The following is an 18,891-nucleotide window of genomic DNA, read 5'->3' as shown; positions in this document are numbered from 1 at the left end:
TGTTTTACATAATGTTTATGACATTATTGTATAAGTTTTCTAATTGTTATCGATGATAAACGTCTCTTACCGATTTTGTGTACCTGTCAGGAAAAGGTAAGAACAGCCAATGAGAGTGTGCGACGTCACATAGGGGTATACCGTCACGTGTACACTTTCTTTACTCTTGATTAATACATTATGTGTTTTTTTAGCTATGTTAATCCATGAATTACTGAAATGATTGATATGAACATTGTCCGGTGCAATATATTATTGTATTTTTTACCAAATAAAATTATACTTCAAACATAGGCATAGCATTTTTACATTTGTTTTATATAATATTTATTGATTGTGTCTGTGTTTAATTTTTTTTAACGTTTTATTATTACTATTATTATTATTATTAATTGTAATATATAATAATATTGTTATTATTAATAATAATATTTTAAGTTTCTAAAAAAAGAAGCATTTTTAACCTCATGACTACTACAGTCATTGCAAATAGGAGGGAATATAAAAACACTGTGTTCTGTTTGTCGATCTGTTGTTTTAGAGGAGGGCTTCACCTGTTGCTGTGGTGGTCTTGGTGCTGTGGAACCAGTGCTGGTCATGACTCAATGCCAACATTAATTTATATGCTGTGAGGAGACCAACATCTGGTGGATTCTATTTTTGTGCCCAACCATGTTCCACTTGATCAAGAAAGATAAAGACAAGGAGAAGGATGGAATAAAAAAGGAGAAGAAGGAGAAGAAAGAGAAAAAAGAGCGAATGTCTCAAGCCGAGCTGAAGAGCCTAGAGGAAATGAGCGTGAGGAGAGGTTTCTTTCATATTCATCGAAGCAGCTCTAAACGGGAGGCCAAAGGAAAACTGGAGATTTCCAGCCCTATTCCCATCAAGGTGGTCCGAAACACAGAGCTCAGCCTGACAGACGGGGACCTTAGGAAACTCTATACTCAGGGTACCATAACACCTGCGGGCTCCAGTGATGACATTAAGATGGTCCAAGACATCCGCCAGTCATCCATCAAAGAACAGGTACTCAAATACGACTCCATGACGAAGCAGAATTCCCCAGTCGAACAAATCTTGAAGCGGTTTTCTTTCTCAATGAAGAGCAAAGATGAAAGCCCTTCAGGGTCAACTGCACCATCAGGGCAGAACTCCACCATTCCCTCACCCCAGGTAGAGGTCAAGGTCTTCAATCCCCCGCCTCTATATACACCTCACCATCCCACCAGCCCTGCAAAGAGCATCCAAGTCCCAGAGATAGTGGACCGAACGTTCCCAGCAGACTTGTCCTTGCCTGCTGTAGCACCTCCGCAAATTCCTGCACCAAGAGAGTTGGAAATTCAGCGCCGCAACACGGGCGATTTCGGTTTTTCCCTTCGTCGTACCACCATGGTGGACCAGCGGCCCGACGGGTCGCTCTACCGAAAGGTGGTCCACTTTGCCGAGCCTGGTGCTAGGAATAAGGACCTGACTCTGGGGCTGGTGCCAGGCGACCGTCTGGTAGAGATCAATGGGAGGAACGTGGAAAGTAAAAGCAGGGATGAGATCGTGGAGATGATCAGGCAGTCTGGAGACACAGTACGTCTGAAGGTGCAGCCCATCGTGGAGTTGAGTGAGCTGAGCCGCTGTTGGTTGAGGAACACCAGAGGCCCGTACCATGATGTTTACGAGGTGAGATGCTTATGTGTTATGGTTTGATGTGTTGAATCACACATGGAAGACTAACTCTTCTAACACAGACTGGGCCATGGAATTACATGGGTGCAATCTCTTCTTCTTCACATGATGTTCTGTGGTCTTCCCAACATCCACTAGGCCAATAAAACCCAATGAAATGTTGTCAGTATAATCTGATAATTAGTGTTTTTTTTAAACTAAAAGTGCAGTTTGCATCATACATGTTTGGCATTTTGACGTTTCTCATGAAAACTAATACAGTTTGAGGGTACATATTGTATGTTTCAGCAACATTTCAGGTAGAAGATCCTTTAGAGCCTTGAGGTATTCTGGGAATTCAGAGCAATACGAGTGTGTCTGTTGACATCTGAAAAGAGCGTTCTGCAGAGATTTGTTGATAATGTCAACAGTTTCAGCGAGACAGCTCAGGGGGGTTAATAACCTGTCTAATGCATTTTTGTCGCTTACCCATAATGGATCTGTATGTATGTAGAGTCCCATCTGAGTGGAACAAATTGCAAAAAAAAAAGCAAAAACAAATTATTATTGTTATCTAATATGCTGTTAAACGGAGAGGTTCTGAGTCAGAAAGAGTCTTTTATTTGTTCACTGAATGTTTTGTGATATTAACCCTACATAACTTTAGAATAAATCATGGTGCTAGCAATGCCAATGGCATGGGTTCAATTCATATAAGGAATGTATTATAAGGATTTATAAGGAATTATAAAGTGTATACTTTGAATGCATCTGGATAAAAGCATCTGTGAAACTATTCCTGAAGGTCTATTCAGTTCTCCTGAAATCTCTGTTTCAATGTTTGCAGAACAATTAGAAACTTTTTAGTTGTCTGCTCTCTTGGCTTTGCTGTATTCCCCAGTTGCTCTCTGACACATTTTCATCTCTGTATCCTGATACAGCTCAGCAAACGGCCCCGTTTCAGAATGGGAGCAAATCTGTTGGCCTGACAGCACTTTTAGTATATTTTAATCTTATGACGTAAAGCATTGATGGGTCTTTTGATAACAGAGATGAAAACACAGATTTTTGATTTCTGTAGTCAGTCTGAAGGTCAGGTGGTCTGGGTGAAAGCAGATGTAATGTCAGCTGTGTTTGTTTTTTGTATGTAATCGTCTGTCATTGTGATTCCTCAGATATTTCAAAATGCCAGTTGCCCTTGCTCAAAGTCACATAGGAAGTTAGAGTGGTTACACTTCCCTATTATTATTAGAGACTTGATATCTATGCATAAATAGTACAAATCTTAAGTTAGGTTGTTAAAAAAAAAATCACATTTTTATTCACAACTGAAATGGAAACCGTCCCTTGCATTCTCTTGAATGCTGTAGAATACTGTATTTCTGTACTGTAATATTTGTTCTTTTGAAACATAAGAGGTTTATCCTAGTGCAGCTGAGAGGATCTGGCCTGATCTGACCGAGCAGTTTTTTACACAAACAGCATTTTATCTAATGGAGTGAAGATAGGAAGAAACAGGTGTTTGAAGAGAGTGTTTTGGTCAAGCTAATCAAATGAGGTGGCATGGATCGCATGAGTCAGCAATCACTCCTGCTGAACCTGTTGTCGTGTTGGTTTGCTTGAGTTTGAATAGGAGTGTGTGTGGAAAGAGCTCTTTACATGCCTTCTGCTAATGGATAACCAGTGAAATCTCAGTGTCAAAGTCTGAGCGTTATTTTAGAACACCATCAGCATTAGAGTATGTCAGACCATTAGAAATGTTTCATAGCCAATCATATGTAAAAATGTAAATAAAATAAAAAACGCTTGGGAAAATGTTCTAATAACTTTCATTAGAAACATTAACATGATTGCTTTATATTATGTATGTGAAATTATGCATATATTTTATTCTACATCATTAATGTTAAATTTCTCTGTGAATTTCTCCCTTGTTGATATCTGTGGGTCTACATTCTGTTTTGATATAAACTCAAAAATGTGTGTGATATATAAACTCAAACAATTCTCAGAAGAAAAGTCTGAATTGTGAGATTTAAACTTGCAGTTACAAGGAAAAGGTCATAATTTGTTTTCTGTGGTGGAAACCAAAAGACTGAATTGAGATACAAACTCAAAATGTTGAAAAAAAAAAGAGTTAGAAATGCAAGAAAACTTTTTATGTATTGCAATTTTGACTTTTCTCACATTTCTGAATTCTGGGGGAAATTGTGAGATAAAAAAGCTTTTTTTTTTTTTTTTTTTATCCGTTGGTGAAACTGAGTTTTCTTATAAATCCTATAGTTGCCTATATGCATATACATTTATGCAGTCTAGATGCTGAAAAATGCCTGTCATATCAATCAAAAGAAATGCTGAAAATCTAGGATATTCAAGTTATGCTGACCAGGTTTTCTCCCAGTTCTTGTTACCAAATACCAGTAGCCTAACTCACAATATTCGGTTTTACAATAATGATTAAAAAAAACGTATCCTCATACCGTCCGTCTCAAATGACAATGTCATCTGGATAGGAGATGTCAAATCAGCCACTGCAATAAACTGCACCCTTTGTGATAAAGTGGCCAGTCTGACCCAGCCTGCAGGGGGCAGGAGTCCCACCGGGGTTTTTACTGGCCCACTTTAAGAGGAGCACAGAAAAAGACATGACACATTTGGGATTGACCTAGAAGAGGTTATTCTATATAAAGACTGTGATACAGAAATCTAGACTATGCCACTGTGGAGAGCTGCATGGAGAAATTGCTTGTTGCAACTTAATGTAGACACTTTTGTTTCCCACCAGCTTTTAAACACTTGCAATTATGTTTAAATGTGTTGTAATAGTCCCACAGTCACTGTCATTTTCATTGTGCAACACAGCATTCTGTGCCAATTAGGATCAGTATAGATTATTCACAAAACCTTTTTTTAAATTTACCTTTTTGAAAAGGTCAGTGAAATACAGCAAAACCTTTGTTCCCATTCACACCTTTACCTGATATGCAGTTCCTTTGAACTGGATGCTAAAATAGTGCAGACAGCATGTGCAAATAAACAACACTGCAGAGTTATTTTAGTATTATTTATATATTTATTAATCCAAATATACAAATTTGAATTAACTTTCGTTTTTATTTATTTTTTTATTTTTTGGTAATTATAGGACTTTAATAACTTATTTATTTCAGTTAGTTTCAAAGGCAACATTTAAATGTTAGTTTAAGCTTTAATTAAAGCTTTAATTACAGTTAGTTCACACCAAAATGTAAATGCTGTCAATAAATACCCTCATGTCGTTCCAAACCCGTATGACCTTCATTCATTTCCTGAACACAAATTAATATATTTTTGATAAAATTTGAGAGCTCTCTGACCTTGCATGGGCAGCAATGCAATTGCAATGTTCCCAGTCCCAGAAAACGTAGTGAGGACATCGATAAAGCAGTTAATGTGACATCAGTGGCTCAACTTCAGCTTTGTGAAGCTACGAGAATACTTTTTGTGTGCAAAGAAAACAAAAATAACATAATTTAATCAACAATTCTTCTACACGAGTTACTGTCTTCAGCCATTTTTAGATGGAAGGGTTGTTTACGTTCAGGAGAAAACTTGTGTATTCTTTTCAGAGAGCTCTCAGATTTCATCAAAAATATCATAATTTGTGTTCTGAAGATAAATGAATGCCGTACTGGTTTGGAACGACTTGAGGGCGAGTAATTGATGACAGAATTTTCATTCTCGGGTGAACTAACTCTTTAATTTTGCCTTTATTTCAGTTAACAAAAACAATTTTTAAAATCACTGGGCGCAAATCATGCATAGTAATTTCCCTCCAGAACTGAAATGGAAGGCAGATACTCTTACAGTTTGTCATGCAGCATGAGTGGCTTTATGCCAGTAGAATGTCAGCTATTTGTTCAATCATGGTGTGTCTGTGAATGTGACAGGAAACGCTTTTGATTTTGTTTGACAGGTTTGATTGTTTGCGCTGATAGTTACCAGACAGACAGGTTTCAGCTGCATTACTGTAGTGAGAAGACCTACACTTAAAAACACACACTCTCCTCACACCCTCTCCTGTCCTCAGCTGAAGGATTGGCCTCTGAATGAATGAAACAACATGCTCTTATAATGCCCTTTTGTGTGTGACTGCTGAATCTGTTGGGAAATCTGAACACAAAAATCTATTTAGGCTTTTTTGAATTTTCAATGTACTATGTAGACATTCTTTAGGGTTAACAATGCAATGTTTGCTAACCTAAAACCACCCACACTTGTATATCAATGTCTATTCAGTATTTAGCAACTAGGCTTGTCCTGATGAACAACAATGCGAACAATGCTGATATGTGAAGGTTAGCCAGTCATAAGCAATATAATTGACATGTACATTACATGGTGTCTTAAAGGGATAGTTCACACAAAAGTGAAAAATCTATCATTAATTATTCACCCTCATGTCGTTCCAAACCCATAAGACCTTTGTTCATTTTTGAAACACAAATTACGATATTTTTGATGAAATCCAAGAGCTTTCTGACCCTGCATTGACAGCAACAGGACATCAGTAAAATAGTCCATGTGACATCAGTGGTTAAACTGTAATTTTACGAAGCTTCGAGAATACATTTTGTATGCAAAGAAAACAAAAAAAAAATTACAAAATATCTTATAGACCCCAAACGCTTTGTGGTTGTAAAAAAAAAGTAATTTTTAAATTGCGCATTACCAACAGTCTAGACTAGATCAATCTGTGTCAGTCAATGTTTGCATTGCTATTCTAAATTACCCCCACTAAATTTTATGAAAGCTATTCTGTATTATTTCTTTGGGCTCAATGGCTCTCTTTTTCGTCTGCCCTGTGAGGGTTCAACAGCATGTGGACTATGAATGTCCTCCGACTGCTCTGAAACAATCTGTCCGTGAATGGCTTCATTAACTAGTATCAGATTAGATTATGTAATGGATTAACTTGGCTGCACATCAGGCACTGAATCCAGGAAGTGTCTTTCATCTGTCATCAATGTCTGCTGTCCCTCAGTCCTCTCTGTCAAATCTCTCTTTATGTCTCCACTTTATTTCCTGGCCGATGACCCATAAGTTTTTCTTGAGCTGTCAGTGTCGCCCCAGTGCTATCAAGAGATTGAAAGGACCTTAATATTGACGCTGGTCCGGGGACACATGGGTCCAGGAAGTGTCTTTATTCAGGCTGATAATTATCCTGGTTTGGATCGCCGGGTCTGTGTGATGACCAGCTGCGGTTTTTTGGGCTGAATTTCACTGGTATTTGGCAGTGGGACTGTGTGAAGCTGTCCAGTGTTTCAGCTCTAAATGTGAGCATGTTGGTATAGGGATGACCTCAGACAGTTCACTTGTACATTAAATGTGACTGGGTTAATGGAAGCAGTTGGTTAGTCATTTACCTGCTGGCCTTTCACACCCTCAGAATATGACAATGCATGGAATCAAAACAATGACCATATTTACGTTCTTAATGCATTTCGAATGCCATTCGATGTTGTCATAATGTCTGCGATTTGATTTGGTTGTGAAGCTTTATTTTTCACAAAGGTGAAGATCAGTTTCTTTTAAATTTGACACTAAGGGTGTGTTCACACTTGTAGTTTTGTTTTGGTCCATACCAAAAAAGAAAATGATGAATTTGGTCCTTATTTGCTTAGCAAAGTACCATTACAAGACACAAAACAAAACATAATAGGATAAGGTCACAACCTTATTCAACAGGTTTTATGACATATATTTTGCATCAAAACTTACTGAATATACAAAATAATGCTGTGGACTGGACTAAATGTGCTCGTTGTATGTGTACATATGAAGTTCTGCTGCAAATAGATGGCAATTCCCGCACCTGTACTGAATTGTAATGGAATTTGTGTTTGTTTGGATGTCGTTGGTCCATGTTGTGTTCTTATTTCAGTCGAAATACACCAGAGTTAGTTTGAAAGCTTGTTTGCTGCACAACATGGTTCGGATAGCAACATTCACACTTATTCAAGTCACTGTATTAACAGAGCAATCAGACCAGAGTTTATTGTAACCAAACCTGTGAACTTATTAAGGGTTTCTTGTATCATTTACTTAAGACATCATATGGGCACTTTTTCAATAATGTAAATGTTATGTAAATCACTATGGACAGAGTAGCAGCAAGACCAGACATGCTGTTGCTGTTATCTGTCCACAGGGTTGTACCCTCAGGATGTTTCTGAATGAGAGAAACATCTGGGGTTTTTTTTTTGTTATATATTTTTTTTACATATTTGTGCAATACTTTTAGTTTGTGAAGCGGGTGTTTAAATCGGGTAGCAGTTTTTGCCTGTCCCCACCTTTACTTGTACACTAGAAATTTGTTAAAAGACACATTTTCAATTCCAAATGAATGATACAACATACTGTATACTTGAACGTATAACCTGTTTTCCCTCCGAGATCAAATCATGCTTTTATCCTAGATTTGATTAAATCCTTCATTTACAGTATAGCTTATATTAAACATGACTAAACAGCACATATGTGTTTAAAAGCACATGAAATGGATAGTTTTCTGCTCCATTACCACTTGGTATTAGCAAACGCTGGATTAGCAAAAACAGCTAAAAATAATCAGGCTTTAAGGGAAGGAGGTGCCACATTTCATTACCCTAGCAACGTGCCGGCTACTAGGTGGGGCTTAAAAAGTCTTTAGACCTCCCATCATGTGACATTGTGTACTTGTTTGGAGACCCACCTAAACTTCACACTTCATCATAGGCTACTTGTAATGTAAGTTTTGATGTGTGCATGTGTTAGCGCATGTTTGCCATTTAGTCCTGCCTTATGTTTATTTCTCCTCTAATCAGCTGCTGTAGTTAAGAAATGAAAGAATGTTTGATAAGGTTCACATCAGTCTTTCATTTTCTTTTCATTTTATAGCATTCATTGTGAATACTGTGCATGGAATGCAGTTGCTTTTAGTGAAAATGGCCGATAAGACAAGATCCATCAGGATTTCTTAGACCACACAGAGACAAGGGATCCATCTACATGGGGAGCTAATCAGATTAAGGAGCCCACCATGTCCTCTATAGACAATGCTAGCCTGTTTGTGTCCTGCTTTGCAGCACTGATATGATATGATATGACAGGCCTGGACTGGCCTACAACCCCACCAGAATATAAGGCCTCGTGGGTTTGTATGAGGTAATCGATCATCAATATTGTGTGTTATGAACTGGTCTGGGTGAAAGAGCTATAGCTTATAGAGTTTATAGTATGAAACAATAATATATCTTCATACGTATGTATTTTTGGACTACTATATTTACATAAAACAAATTTTCCACCACCCCTCAGTTGTAGCACAATCAATTACCCTGTTACCAACTCTTACCAATCACAGAGGCTCACTGCAGCTCCATTATATTCAATTGATAAACTTCACCAGCATGAATAGTTTATTTCTGAGCTGAAGATGTTTTAGATTTGCACATTTTCTTAAGCTAAACATGTCATTAGCACCAAGCTATGATGCTGTGAGTGGTTGCAGGTATGTCGCTATGTGGTTGCTTAAGTGTTTTGAGGATTTGTAGCACGTTCTTGTTTGGTTGTTTGGGGCGTTGCTTACTTGTGCAAGTTAAAAGAGCTCAACAATGACCCGCTGGTCTCTAGATTTGAAGGGACAGTGTGTGGGATGGGTTACATGGCAACACTTAGGGTTGGGGTTTGTTAAAAAACTCAGCTAGGCCAGCTAGGTCAATGCCAGCCAAGTCTCCAAGAGATGTGCACAACATCACCCTCTGGTGGATCTATGTAAAACAGCATTATTTTGTTTAGTTACACGTGTTGTGGCCCCCTTGTGGTGGGATTTGAACTTGTTGTCTCTTTTGGTGAAATTTGTGAATTGAATTTGGCAGGATTTTCTTAAAGAACAGTTAAGCTGTTGTAATCCAGTTTGTTGTGTTTGTGTGTGTGTGTGTGTGTGTGTGTGTGTGTGTGTGTGGTCAGGGGGTACTAGGGTCTGCATGGTTATTTATATCCTTAGTGTCCTCAAGCAGCTGTCATCTCCCCTCCCGAGCTAGAGCACTCTTACTTGACGTCCTTGTCGTAACGTCCTGCCCCACGTTGAACCTCGCTCAAGACGTCTGCCCATGGATGTCTACCTGACCACCTGCTTAACTTAACAAAGGGGATCCGATGTGTCTACTTTATGTTTGACAGGTACAGGAATCTGTGTTTATTGGCTGCCGGACAGCCGTTTGTGTGTGTGTGTGTTGGTTACTTCACATTGTGGCCTCTTCACATGTGCTCTATTTATAGTGGATGTTCTGGTGTGTCATGAAAGCACAGTCCTGTTGCCTTAAATTGCACTTTCACTTTCAGACATGTTTTTGCATTACAAATCTGATCTTTCAGCATTGTTTTTTTAGTCCATGTGAAGCTTGATTCACATTATTCTAAATGTATACTACAGTAAAGTTTGAGTTCCAGCTCTCTCATCATTCCAAATAACAACTTTATTTTCAGTCTTCACAAGACTTGGAATATAACACAAGTCATATAAACCACTATCCATTGTCGTTTTGGAAATCGACAGCCCCGCATGTCATTCAAACTCTTTCAGAATGGACCAATATAATTTTCAAAAACGTACACATTGAAAGTTGAATGTTTTGACCATCATGAGAATGTGTTTTGACTGTGTTGTTGAAAGCTAAATAAAGCTCCCTGCTTTACGTTTACTCCATTTAACAGATTAGATGTTAATCCTTATTTCTTTTCTACCCATTCACCGCAGGGTCCTAGTACCCCCAAAACTTCAATCGGAAAGACTGCCTGCATTTAGCCGATCCTGTATTCTGTCTCTCTACAAACCAGCCTTCCTTCTTCTCCCCTTTCCTTTCCTTTCCTCTCTTCTCTTGAACTGTCCGTTTCATCATGGCCTTCTCATCTCGTTTCTCATTTTGGGAAAAAAAGGAAAGTACCACTTTTTGCTGTTTGTTTATTAATTTATTGTCTGTTCAGTACAGGTCACATAAAACCAGATGTTTCTCCAAATGAACATAAATTATTGTTTGGACAATATCTTACAGAGCCCTTAAGAAGAGATTGTGATGGAAAAAATATATTTCATTGCTTTTGCATTTGCTTGCCAAGCGTTAGCGTTCTCCCTCAAAAGTATTGGATTCCACCAAGTAGCTTTGCATTCGCCTGCAAATCTTTTGCATTCTCTTAGTAATAGTTTTCACCGGAAGAACCTCCCTTGCTCACATTCTAATTAGTGTTAGTGCATGTATCTGAGAGTTTAGCAGGACTGGTTTTTAGTAACCGAGAAAGACAGAGGGATAAACTGTATATTGAGAGAACAGAGAGAGAAGAACATCAAGAACAATGTCTCAGGTTAGAGCATGATCACTGATTTAACTTTCCTGTCTCTATCTGCCTCCCTTCAGGTGAAAGATGAAAATGTCCCAGGTGCAAAAAGTTCGAATGTAAGTGTTTGAGCAGCATTGAGCAGCATTACCGCATGACTCGGATTTCAGATGGGTGTCTGTTCTGAGATCAGTAGAGATTACATCTCCCAGAACTCTTCCTTTGTTATTGTGGCTGTGGTTCACTCTAAAGCACATCCTCTGTGTTTACTTCACGTATATCATCAGGAGGTGCTAAAGATAGGGTTTGTTTAGAAAATGGTGGTCCTTTTTCTTTTAGGACAGTTGTTTGCTTCCAACCTCTTACTTTGTAATTACCATAAGAAAGCAGTTCATCTGTTTCTTCACTTCATCCAGATTTAGTAGATGCAATTTAATGGAAACAGGGTGAGTAAAAGTAACTTTCTAAACTACAGAGTCCTAAATGCTCAAATGTGAATATTAGCAGGTGAGAGTGACTGTATGTGGATGTTTGTTTAGAACTGTACTGCTGCTGTACTCTAGTGGGTGGGGCTTGTTGACATCAGGCCCTGCCATTTTTGTCCTCCAATCACTGCTGTAGTGGGAGGGGCAGCTGGAGGAAGAAAGAGAGGGAAGTAGCATGAGAGGGATGCTGAGCTAAGATTGTGTGTGTCTGAAGCAAATGTGTGAGACGTTTGCAAGTCATCATGGAGGCACAGGGCTGGAGGCCTGTCCAGCGCTCTCAAAGTGCTGCTGTTAATTTCAGTGTCCCACAGAATGCCGTGCACAGCTGGAAGAGCACCAGTATCATCACCTTCAGGATAGACATGAAGGTCTGTCTCCACATAAGAGCTCATTCCTTGTATCTTATCACTAAATATGCACTTTAATTTGTGTTTTTTTATAGTGTGAAGTGATTTGTGAGGTCTTTACAATACTCCAGGTTCTGAATTGTGTAGTGTGAGAGAGAGAGACTACCAAAGCCTTTGCGGTTGGTCCTGTAGAGTTGTGTTTCAGGGCTGTGAGCCAGTGTTGCACTGCAGTGACCTTAATTACTGGGTTTGTCTGTTAACCTGCCTGACAGAATAAAACTGCAAAGTGCCTGGCCATCTGGAAGCATGAGTCTTTTTCAGATGAACTTTCAGTACTTGCAGCTGGGCTGGAGAGTGTGTAGACCCTCTGATATTCAGAACGGACACCCATCTGTCATCATTTGGTAAATTCTGGAAGGTCGTTGCTTGTGGAATTATATTGAAGCTATTGTGAACCTCAAAATAGAGCTATTATAGGTTACAAGGGATGTGAACTGTTACCTTTAGTTCTTGCTACTAGTGTGTAATTTCATAGGTTTTTTTCTTTTGTGGTGACCTGTACATGTGCGTTCTGGGTTGTGTGAACAGTCGGATGGTGAGAACAGTATGAGTCAGTCTCAGACAGCAGTAAGTGGCTCAACCGAACGATACCGGGGTGAACCATCAACAGCGTTGAATCCAGAGCGGCCACTGACTCTAGACCAGAGAAGCAGCGACTCCATGAACGGACGACATGGCAGCGTTGAGCCTGACACATTGACGAGGAGAGGACTGAACCTGGCTCACAAAGCAGGGTCAGAGGAAAAGCCTTCGACAGCCACTTCAGTCCCCAAAACAAGCCGTCCACTGCAAGCTGGCAGCTCTGTGGATGGAGATGCCCTCTCTGTTGGGTTGACCAGCCTAATGGGCCGTGCAAGGACTAAAGAGCATCGCTCTCGCTTGAGAGCTGCCGAACACAAAGAAACTCAAGAGGAAAGCAAAGAAAGGACTGGTGAAAGCGAGACCCCCTCAGAAGAACCCCAACCATCCACCCCTGCAATCAGTCCACCTCCTAGACTTGACCCTCTTGCCCCTCCGGTTGGCTTTTTACCTTCTAAGCCAAATCCTCTTACCCCTGCTGCTGGATTCCTTCCAGTCACCAAGCCTGATCCATTTGCTCCACCTGCTGGTTTCATTCCAGCTCCTAAACCAAATCCTTCTGCTCAACTTACACCCAAACCTGATCCTCTGGTACCGCCGGTGGGATTCGTTCCCACCCCAAAGCGAGACCCTTTTGCTCCGGTGGCAGGATTTATCCCCAAGCCTAAAGTTGATCCATTAGCACCCCCTGCAGGCTTTATTCCTGTACCACGGTCCATTGCTGTACGAAAGCCTGAGGTACATACTACATGTGTTTCTGAATGCTTTAGTAATGCATGTTTGCGCAGCAGGCCAATGCCGTGAAACTCTGCAAAGTTCAGCGCAGAACTAATCTTGCCATAACTCTTGTCAAATTCTTTTTCTCAACTTTGCATTATGACTTTGACTGCTGTCTCATTTTAACCCTCTGATGTGGATTCAAATAACTGATGCCTGCAAGATGCCTGCAAGAGTTCAGCATGCTAGAAGTGACTTTTTTAATTTTAAAACTAAAGCACACCATGTATGTCGACCCTTTAAATGGCTTTAAGTTGAGGTAAATAGTATTGATGGCTGCAGTCGTGACCGCATATCAGACTATTATTGCATTAGTGCTGACCATATCAGTTGCAGACTTCTTGTAGACTTGTAATGTGGTGGCTTCTATGTTGCTAGTTTTGGGCATGATTATAGACCATATGTTTGCATCATATTGACAAGTGCTGTGTCTGTGAAGGTGAAGGAGGTTTCAAAACCTTCTCCTGCTGGAAAACTTCCATCCCAGGTTTCCACTATCGCCAACCAACAGGTGTGTCCCACCACTGCCAAGATGTTTGTGTAAGACAATGGTGTTCAGTTGTGAGAGTTGTGTGTTGCCTGAAAGTAGATATGTGGTTAGTTAAATATATTCTACATCATTGGTGTTTATGTCTCACTGCTTATTTCCAGATTTGATCGTGGTTAACAATTGTTAGCAGTTATACTATTCTATCTGTCAGGCTTGGTCTTGCATTGGTTTCAGTGTTAGCATCAGGTGGTTTGATAATCACACTGCTGATCCTGCGGTCAGAACCACTTAGGCTCTTCACTGATCCTTTATGATTCCATCTATAGGGATCTCCAGTGATGCCCACCCAAGGGAATCAGGTGCAGAAACACCTCCCTTAACCTCTCCCATTTCTTTCTTTCTTTCTTTCTTTCTTTCTTTCTTTCACAGTTCTCATATGAAGTGTTTTATTCTCCTGTTAATTTCTTTTAAGTCCTGTGAGGATTTGTGTATTTATGACTTTTTGACTTCTGCTCTCTTGCTTTTCCCGGCCCTTTGCAGGCCAAAGCAGCTGAAGATCCTGTGGCTATCCTGCAGGCTGCACATGAAGCTGCCAGTCTGACTAAGGTCTGGCTACTGCATTGCCTGTGTGTAATTCTGCTTATGGGTAAAGCTTAGTAAGAGTCTCGTTGTGCCGTTGAAGGGAATCTTATCACCTCAGAGCTCCTGTTTGAACCAAAGCACATTTCCCATTCAAATTCTACACATATATGTGCATGCTTTACAGTTCAGTTTATTTGCAGTTTTCTGTGTGTTAAAGTATTCTTTGTGTTGTCTCTGAAGAGAATATGAATTAATTTTCCATAGTTAGCATGTATAGGCTTTAACCTGATATGGATTGCTCTGCTGTCTTTGAAGCACCCATTTCTAAAGTCTCTGTCACAATTAACCTTAAACAGAATGAAAATCTAAACTGAATCACATCAGTCCGTGGACTGGAAACCTGTAGCGTTTCATGTTCTGTGATGACAATCTCTCTCACTTCCTGCTGCAGGTGAAGACGGAGGAGCAGCTTGCTGCAGAGAAGGCCTGGTATAACACTGAGAAAGTCTGGCTTGTCCATAAAGATGGCTTCTCTTTGGGTAAGTGAAGTCATAGTTTATTACTCCTGATCCGAATACTCATGTCCAGTTTAAGTCAAATAAATATTCATTTTGTTTGTATAGCTACACAGCTCAGGACAGAGATGGGTTCTCTCCCAGAGGGGAAAGTGAAGATCAGATTGGAGCATGATGGGACAGTACTGGAAGTGGACGAGGATGATGTGGAGAAGGTGGGTGGAGTCATTGTCACAAACATGTGACATTACTCATGCAAAAGCCAAGAAACCTGTTTAATTAATATCATCTGTCTGTCTGTCTGTCAGGCAAATCCTCTATCATATGATCGGGTGGAGGATCTCTCCTCTCTTCTGTACCTCAACGAGTCCAGCATCCTTCACAGCCTTCGTCAGCGCTATGGTGGAAACCTCATTCACACCTATGCTGGGGCAAATCTTCTGGTGATCAATCCTCTCAACACCCCTGCCTTGTACTCAGAGAAGGTACGAACTTCACACAAAGTCTTACCTTAAACCTCTGGCAGAGAGAGATGGAGTGACATGGTCTGTTTATATCAGGTGATGCAGATGTTTAAAGGCTGCCGGAGGGAGGAAACAGCTCCTCACATTTTCGCTATTGCTCAGTCGGCATATCATCAGCTGCTGACCACACGTCAGGATCAGACCATCGTGCTTCTGGGCAAGAGTGGCAGCGGAAAGACCACTAACTGCCAGCACCTGCTACAGTACCTGGTCACCATCGCAGCCGGCAGTGGCAAGGTGTACTCAGGTGAGGAAGACGAGGAGGACCCAATATAAACCCACTCTCCTTTTCAGTTTTCCTAGAGTTCATTTTCACTTTATTTTTTATTTAAGTTTTTTTTTTTTTTTAGATATGTTATTGCTGTCTTCTTCCCACAGCTGAGAAATGGCAGGCGGTCTACACGGTTCTGGAGGCGTTCGGGAATTGCACCACAGCTATGAATGTGAACGCCAGTCGCTTCTCACACATAGTCTCTCTTGACTTCGACCAGGCAGGACAGGTGGCCTCTGCCTCTGTTCAGGTAGGATACAGCGAGGGCAGGTACTTAGAATTTCTAAAGACATTGGGGGATTTATCTCTGATTTGCTTTATGTCTTGCATGCAGACCATGTTGTTGGAGAAGTTCAGAGTGACCAGACGACCAGAAGCAGAAACAAGCTTCAATGTGTTTTACTATCTGATGGCTGGAGCAGATGCAGCTCTAAAGTAAATGAGAGACTATAACACTGTAAAAAAAAAAAATCGATATCTACCCCATCATCTTGTATCATTGTTGACCTGACTTACTGGTCATAGACATTTACAGTGTATTAACCTAAAAAGCATGAAAACTAAATGCATTTGTCTTGCATAAATCTATCCAGCCACCTTTGACATGCCATCTTGTGATATTCTGGCAAATATGATATATATATATATATATATATATATATATATATATATATATATATATATATGTGTGTGTGTGTGTGTGTGTGTGTGTGTGTGTGTGTGTGTGTGTGTGTGTGTGTGCGTGTGTGTGTGTGTACAGTAGTCAATGTTTGAAGTGGATCAAAGAAGTTAATCAAAGTTGTCCTTAGACAAGAATGCATTTTGGTTTTAGGTTTTAGGACAACTTTGATCCACTTCAAATGTTGACTACTGTATATATGCTTAAATAGCAAATATAGCGTGCAGATTTAGGTCAAAACAGGAAACATGTACAGATTAAAGTTGAACAAGTAATAGAATATTATGCCTTTCAGGACTGAACTTCATTTTAATCACTTTGCTGGGAACAGTGCATTCGGGCTCCTCCCTCACTCGAAGGTAAGAAAAGCCACATGTACCATCATCAGACACACATTTTATCTATTTGATCTGAAAACAGTGTATCATATGTCAAATGCTCTATAGTCCGAGGACAAGCAGAGAGCCGCTCAGCAGTTCACTAAGCTACAGGCTGCCATGAAGGTCCTGGGCATCTCTGCTGAAGAACAGAAAACCGTATGGCTGATCTTAGGGGCCATATACCACCTCGGTGCTGCTGGGGCCACCAAAGGTAAAGCTACGGGTCCTCAAGTGTCTAAACCAACACTAAATGTGTGACAGTAATATACAGCATATCTGACTGCATAGAGTGTATTTTAAAATCTGTCCACTAAGAGTCACTAGAGTCTTTCCTGTCATGTAGCTGAGAAAATGTTTAGACTTTAGTGTGTGTGTTTGGTGTCTAAAAACATTTGTCACTTATCTTCAGTATTGAAAGGGATTGTCCATCCAAATATTCAGACATCATTGACCTGTATGCATTTCTTTTTTCAGCAAAAAACAACAATTCCAGTTCCCATTGATCCCTCTATATTGTTTTTGTCCATACAATTGAAGTCAATGGAAATCCAAATCTATTTCATTACAAACATTCTTCAAAATACCTTCTTTCAATTTCCACTAAGGAAAAAAAGTCATTCACAGGTTCAGAACAACATGAGTGGAAGTAAATGATGAAAGAATTAGAATTTTTGCGGTGGACTATCCCTCTAATCATGTTTCTTTGTCTTGAACAGTTGTTGTTTGTGGTTTAACCATTGTAATCATGTCTTTTTATTGCATATTGATGTTGCATGCTGCCCCCATCATAATACAGAAACCGAAGCAGGTAAATGCAGGTCTCTATCTTTCTGTTTTAGACTGAAGGCAGGTGGTTTTATTATTTTTATTTTATTTAGCATCTAAACAGAACTGTGTTCATCTTTCATCTCCCTTTGTGCTTGTTTCCACTCTGATGTCGAATGCCAGAATGAAAATGTTTGTTCTCTTTGATCATCAATCCAGTAGATGAAAGTTTCTGCTTGTTCTCTGGACTCTTGACTACCTATTGTAGTTCCCCTTAATGTGACACGTTTTGTGGTAACACTGCTTTACTTTTGTGAATGTGGCATTCTGACCCCTCAGCGGGCCGAAAGCAGTTTGCCAGGCACGAGTGGGCACAAAAAGCAGCGTATCTCCTGGGCTGCACACTAGAAGAGCTGTCATCTGGCATCTTTAAAACGCAAGGCAAGAGCACACTTCCACGCTCCTCAAGTGTCCGGCAGAGTACGGATGATACGGATAGCTCAGGTAATGTTTGTTTCATAACATTCTTAAATATGCGATAAATGCTTCTCTATTTTATGTCTTAAAAAGTGTTTTTTTGTGTGTGTTTCAGTGTCTAAAGCAACAGCAGCTGAGTGTTTGGAGTTCATGGCGTCTGGTTTATACTCTGAGCTTTTCACACTCATTATCTCTCTCATTAACAGGTAATCGGTAACCGGTGATTACCTAGAGCAACAGGATTTAATGAACAAGAGATGCATTCTGATATCTTCTTCTACTTTCAGAGCGCTGAAGTCCAGTCAGCATTCTCTCTGTTCTCTGCTGATTGTGGACACACCAGGGTTCCAGAACCCTCGGCAGGTGAAGAACCAGCGCGGGGCCACGTTTGAGGAGCTCTGCCATAATTACGCTCAGGAACGTCTGCAGACCCTGTTCCAGGAGCGAACATTCGTACAGGAACTGGAGCGTTATAAAGAGGTGCACCAAACACCCATAACCAGCATCCAAACATCTACTGCTTTTTCTCACAATTCTTATTAAAACACTAAAATATATAGCTGTATAAGATTATTCCCAAACTACTTAATTTCATTTTTACTTTTTAATTTATTGTATTTATTAGCAATTTGCCATTACTGGATGGGACAGTCGATTAGTGCACTTCTCCTCTGAAATTTTACTACTACTAATTGTAAAAAAAATGCAATGAAATGTATTGCAGGGGTTGTGAATGGCTCTTTCAAAACTTGAACTACTTTTCACATAGAATCTTGAAAAACAAGGTTCATGGCACAAGATGGTGCTAAAAATGTCCAAGGACCTCTGTGACACCATACTCAGACAGAAAGTTAATGTGTTAATCAATAATTATATTATGAATGTTAAATGTAAACTTTTTTATTATAATTATCAATCAACAGTTGTGCTGCTTAATATTTTTTTAGAAT

At 39.9% G+C, this 18,891-nt stretch overlaps 1 protein-coding gene across 5 annotated transcripts in view; it reads left to right on the top strand.

Moving 5' to 3' along the window:
- Positions 1 to 541: 541 nt before the first annotated feature.
- The window catches only part of myo18aa (myosin XVIIIAa), a 40,323-nt gene continuing 21,973 nt past the window's right edge, over positions 542 to 18,891 (top strand). For 2 of the 5 annotated variants that reach the window (XM_059539883.1, XM_059539882.1), the window contains exons 1-12: positions 542 to 1,671; positions 14,782 to 14,869; positions 14,954 to 15,060; positions 15,154 to 15,330; positions 15,406 to 15,616; positions 15,748 to 15,890; positions 15,975 to 16,075; positions 16,615 to 16,678; positions 16,766 to 16,922; positions 17,804 to 17,968; positions 18,057 to 18,147; positions 18,229 to 18,421. In XM_059539883.1, coding sequence (XP_059395866.1) covers positions 673 to 1,671; positions 14,782 to 14,869; positions 14,954 to 15,060; positions 15,154 to 15,330; positions 15,406 to 15,616; positions 15,748 to 15,890; positions 15,975 to 16,075; positions 16,615 to 16,678; positions 16,766 to 16,922; positions 17,804 to 17,968; positions 18,057 to 18,147; positions 18,229 to 18,421 — 2,496 coding nt within the window. In that variant the 5' untranslated portion in view covers positions 542 to 672. Of the gene's footprint in view, positions 1,672 to 9,715; positions 9,859 to 10,435; positions 10,616 to 11,090; positions 11,130 to 12,430; positions 13,220 to 13,697; positions 13,770 to 14,074; positions 14,108 to 14,288; positions 14,355 to 14,781; positions 14,870 to 14,953; positions 15,061 to 15,153; positions 15,331 to 15,405; positions 15,617 to 15,747; positions 15,891 to 15,974; positions 16,076 to 16,614; positions 16,679 to 16,765; positions 16,923 to 17,803; positions 17,969 to 18,056; positions 18,148 to 18,228; positions 18,422 to 18,891 lie in introns of those variants that run through there. The other 3 variants (XM_059539881.1, XM_059539879.1, XM_059539880.1) reach the window with 3 other exon arrangements.

The sequence above is a fragment of the Carassius carassius genome, chromosome 45 (genome assembly GCF_963082965.1).
Source record: "Carassius carassius chromosome 45, fCarCar2.1, whole genome shotgun sequence".
Taxonomy (NCBI): Eukaryota; Metazoa; Chordata; class Actinopteri; order Cypriniformes; family Cyprinidae; genus Carassius; species Carassius carassius.
This window is presented reverse-complemented; position numbering and strand designations above follow the sequence as displayed.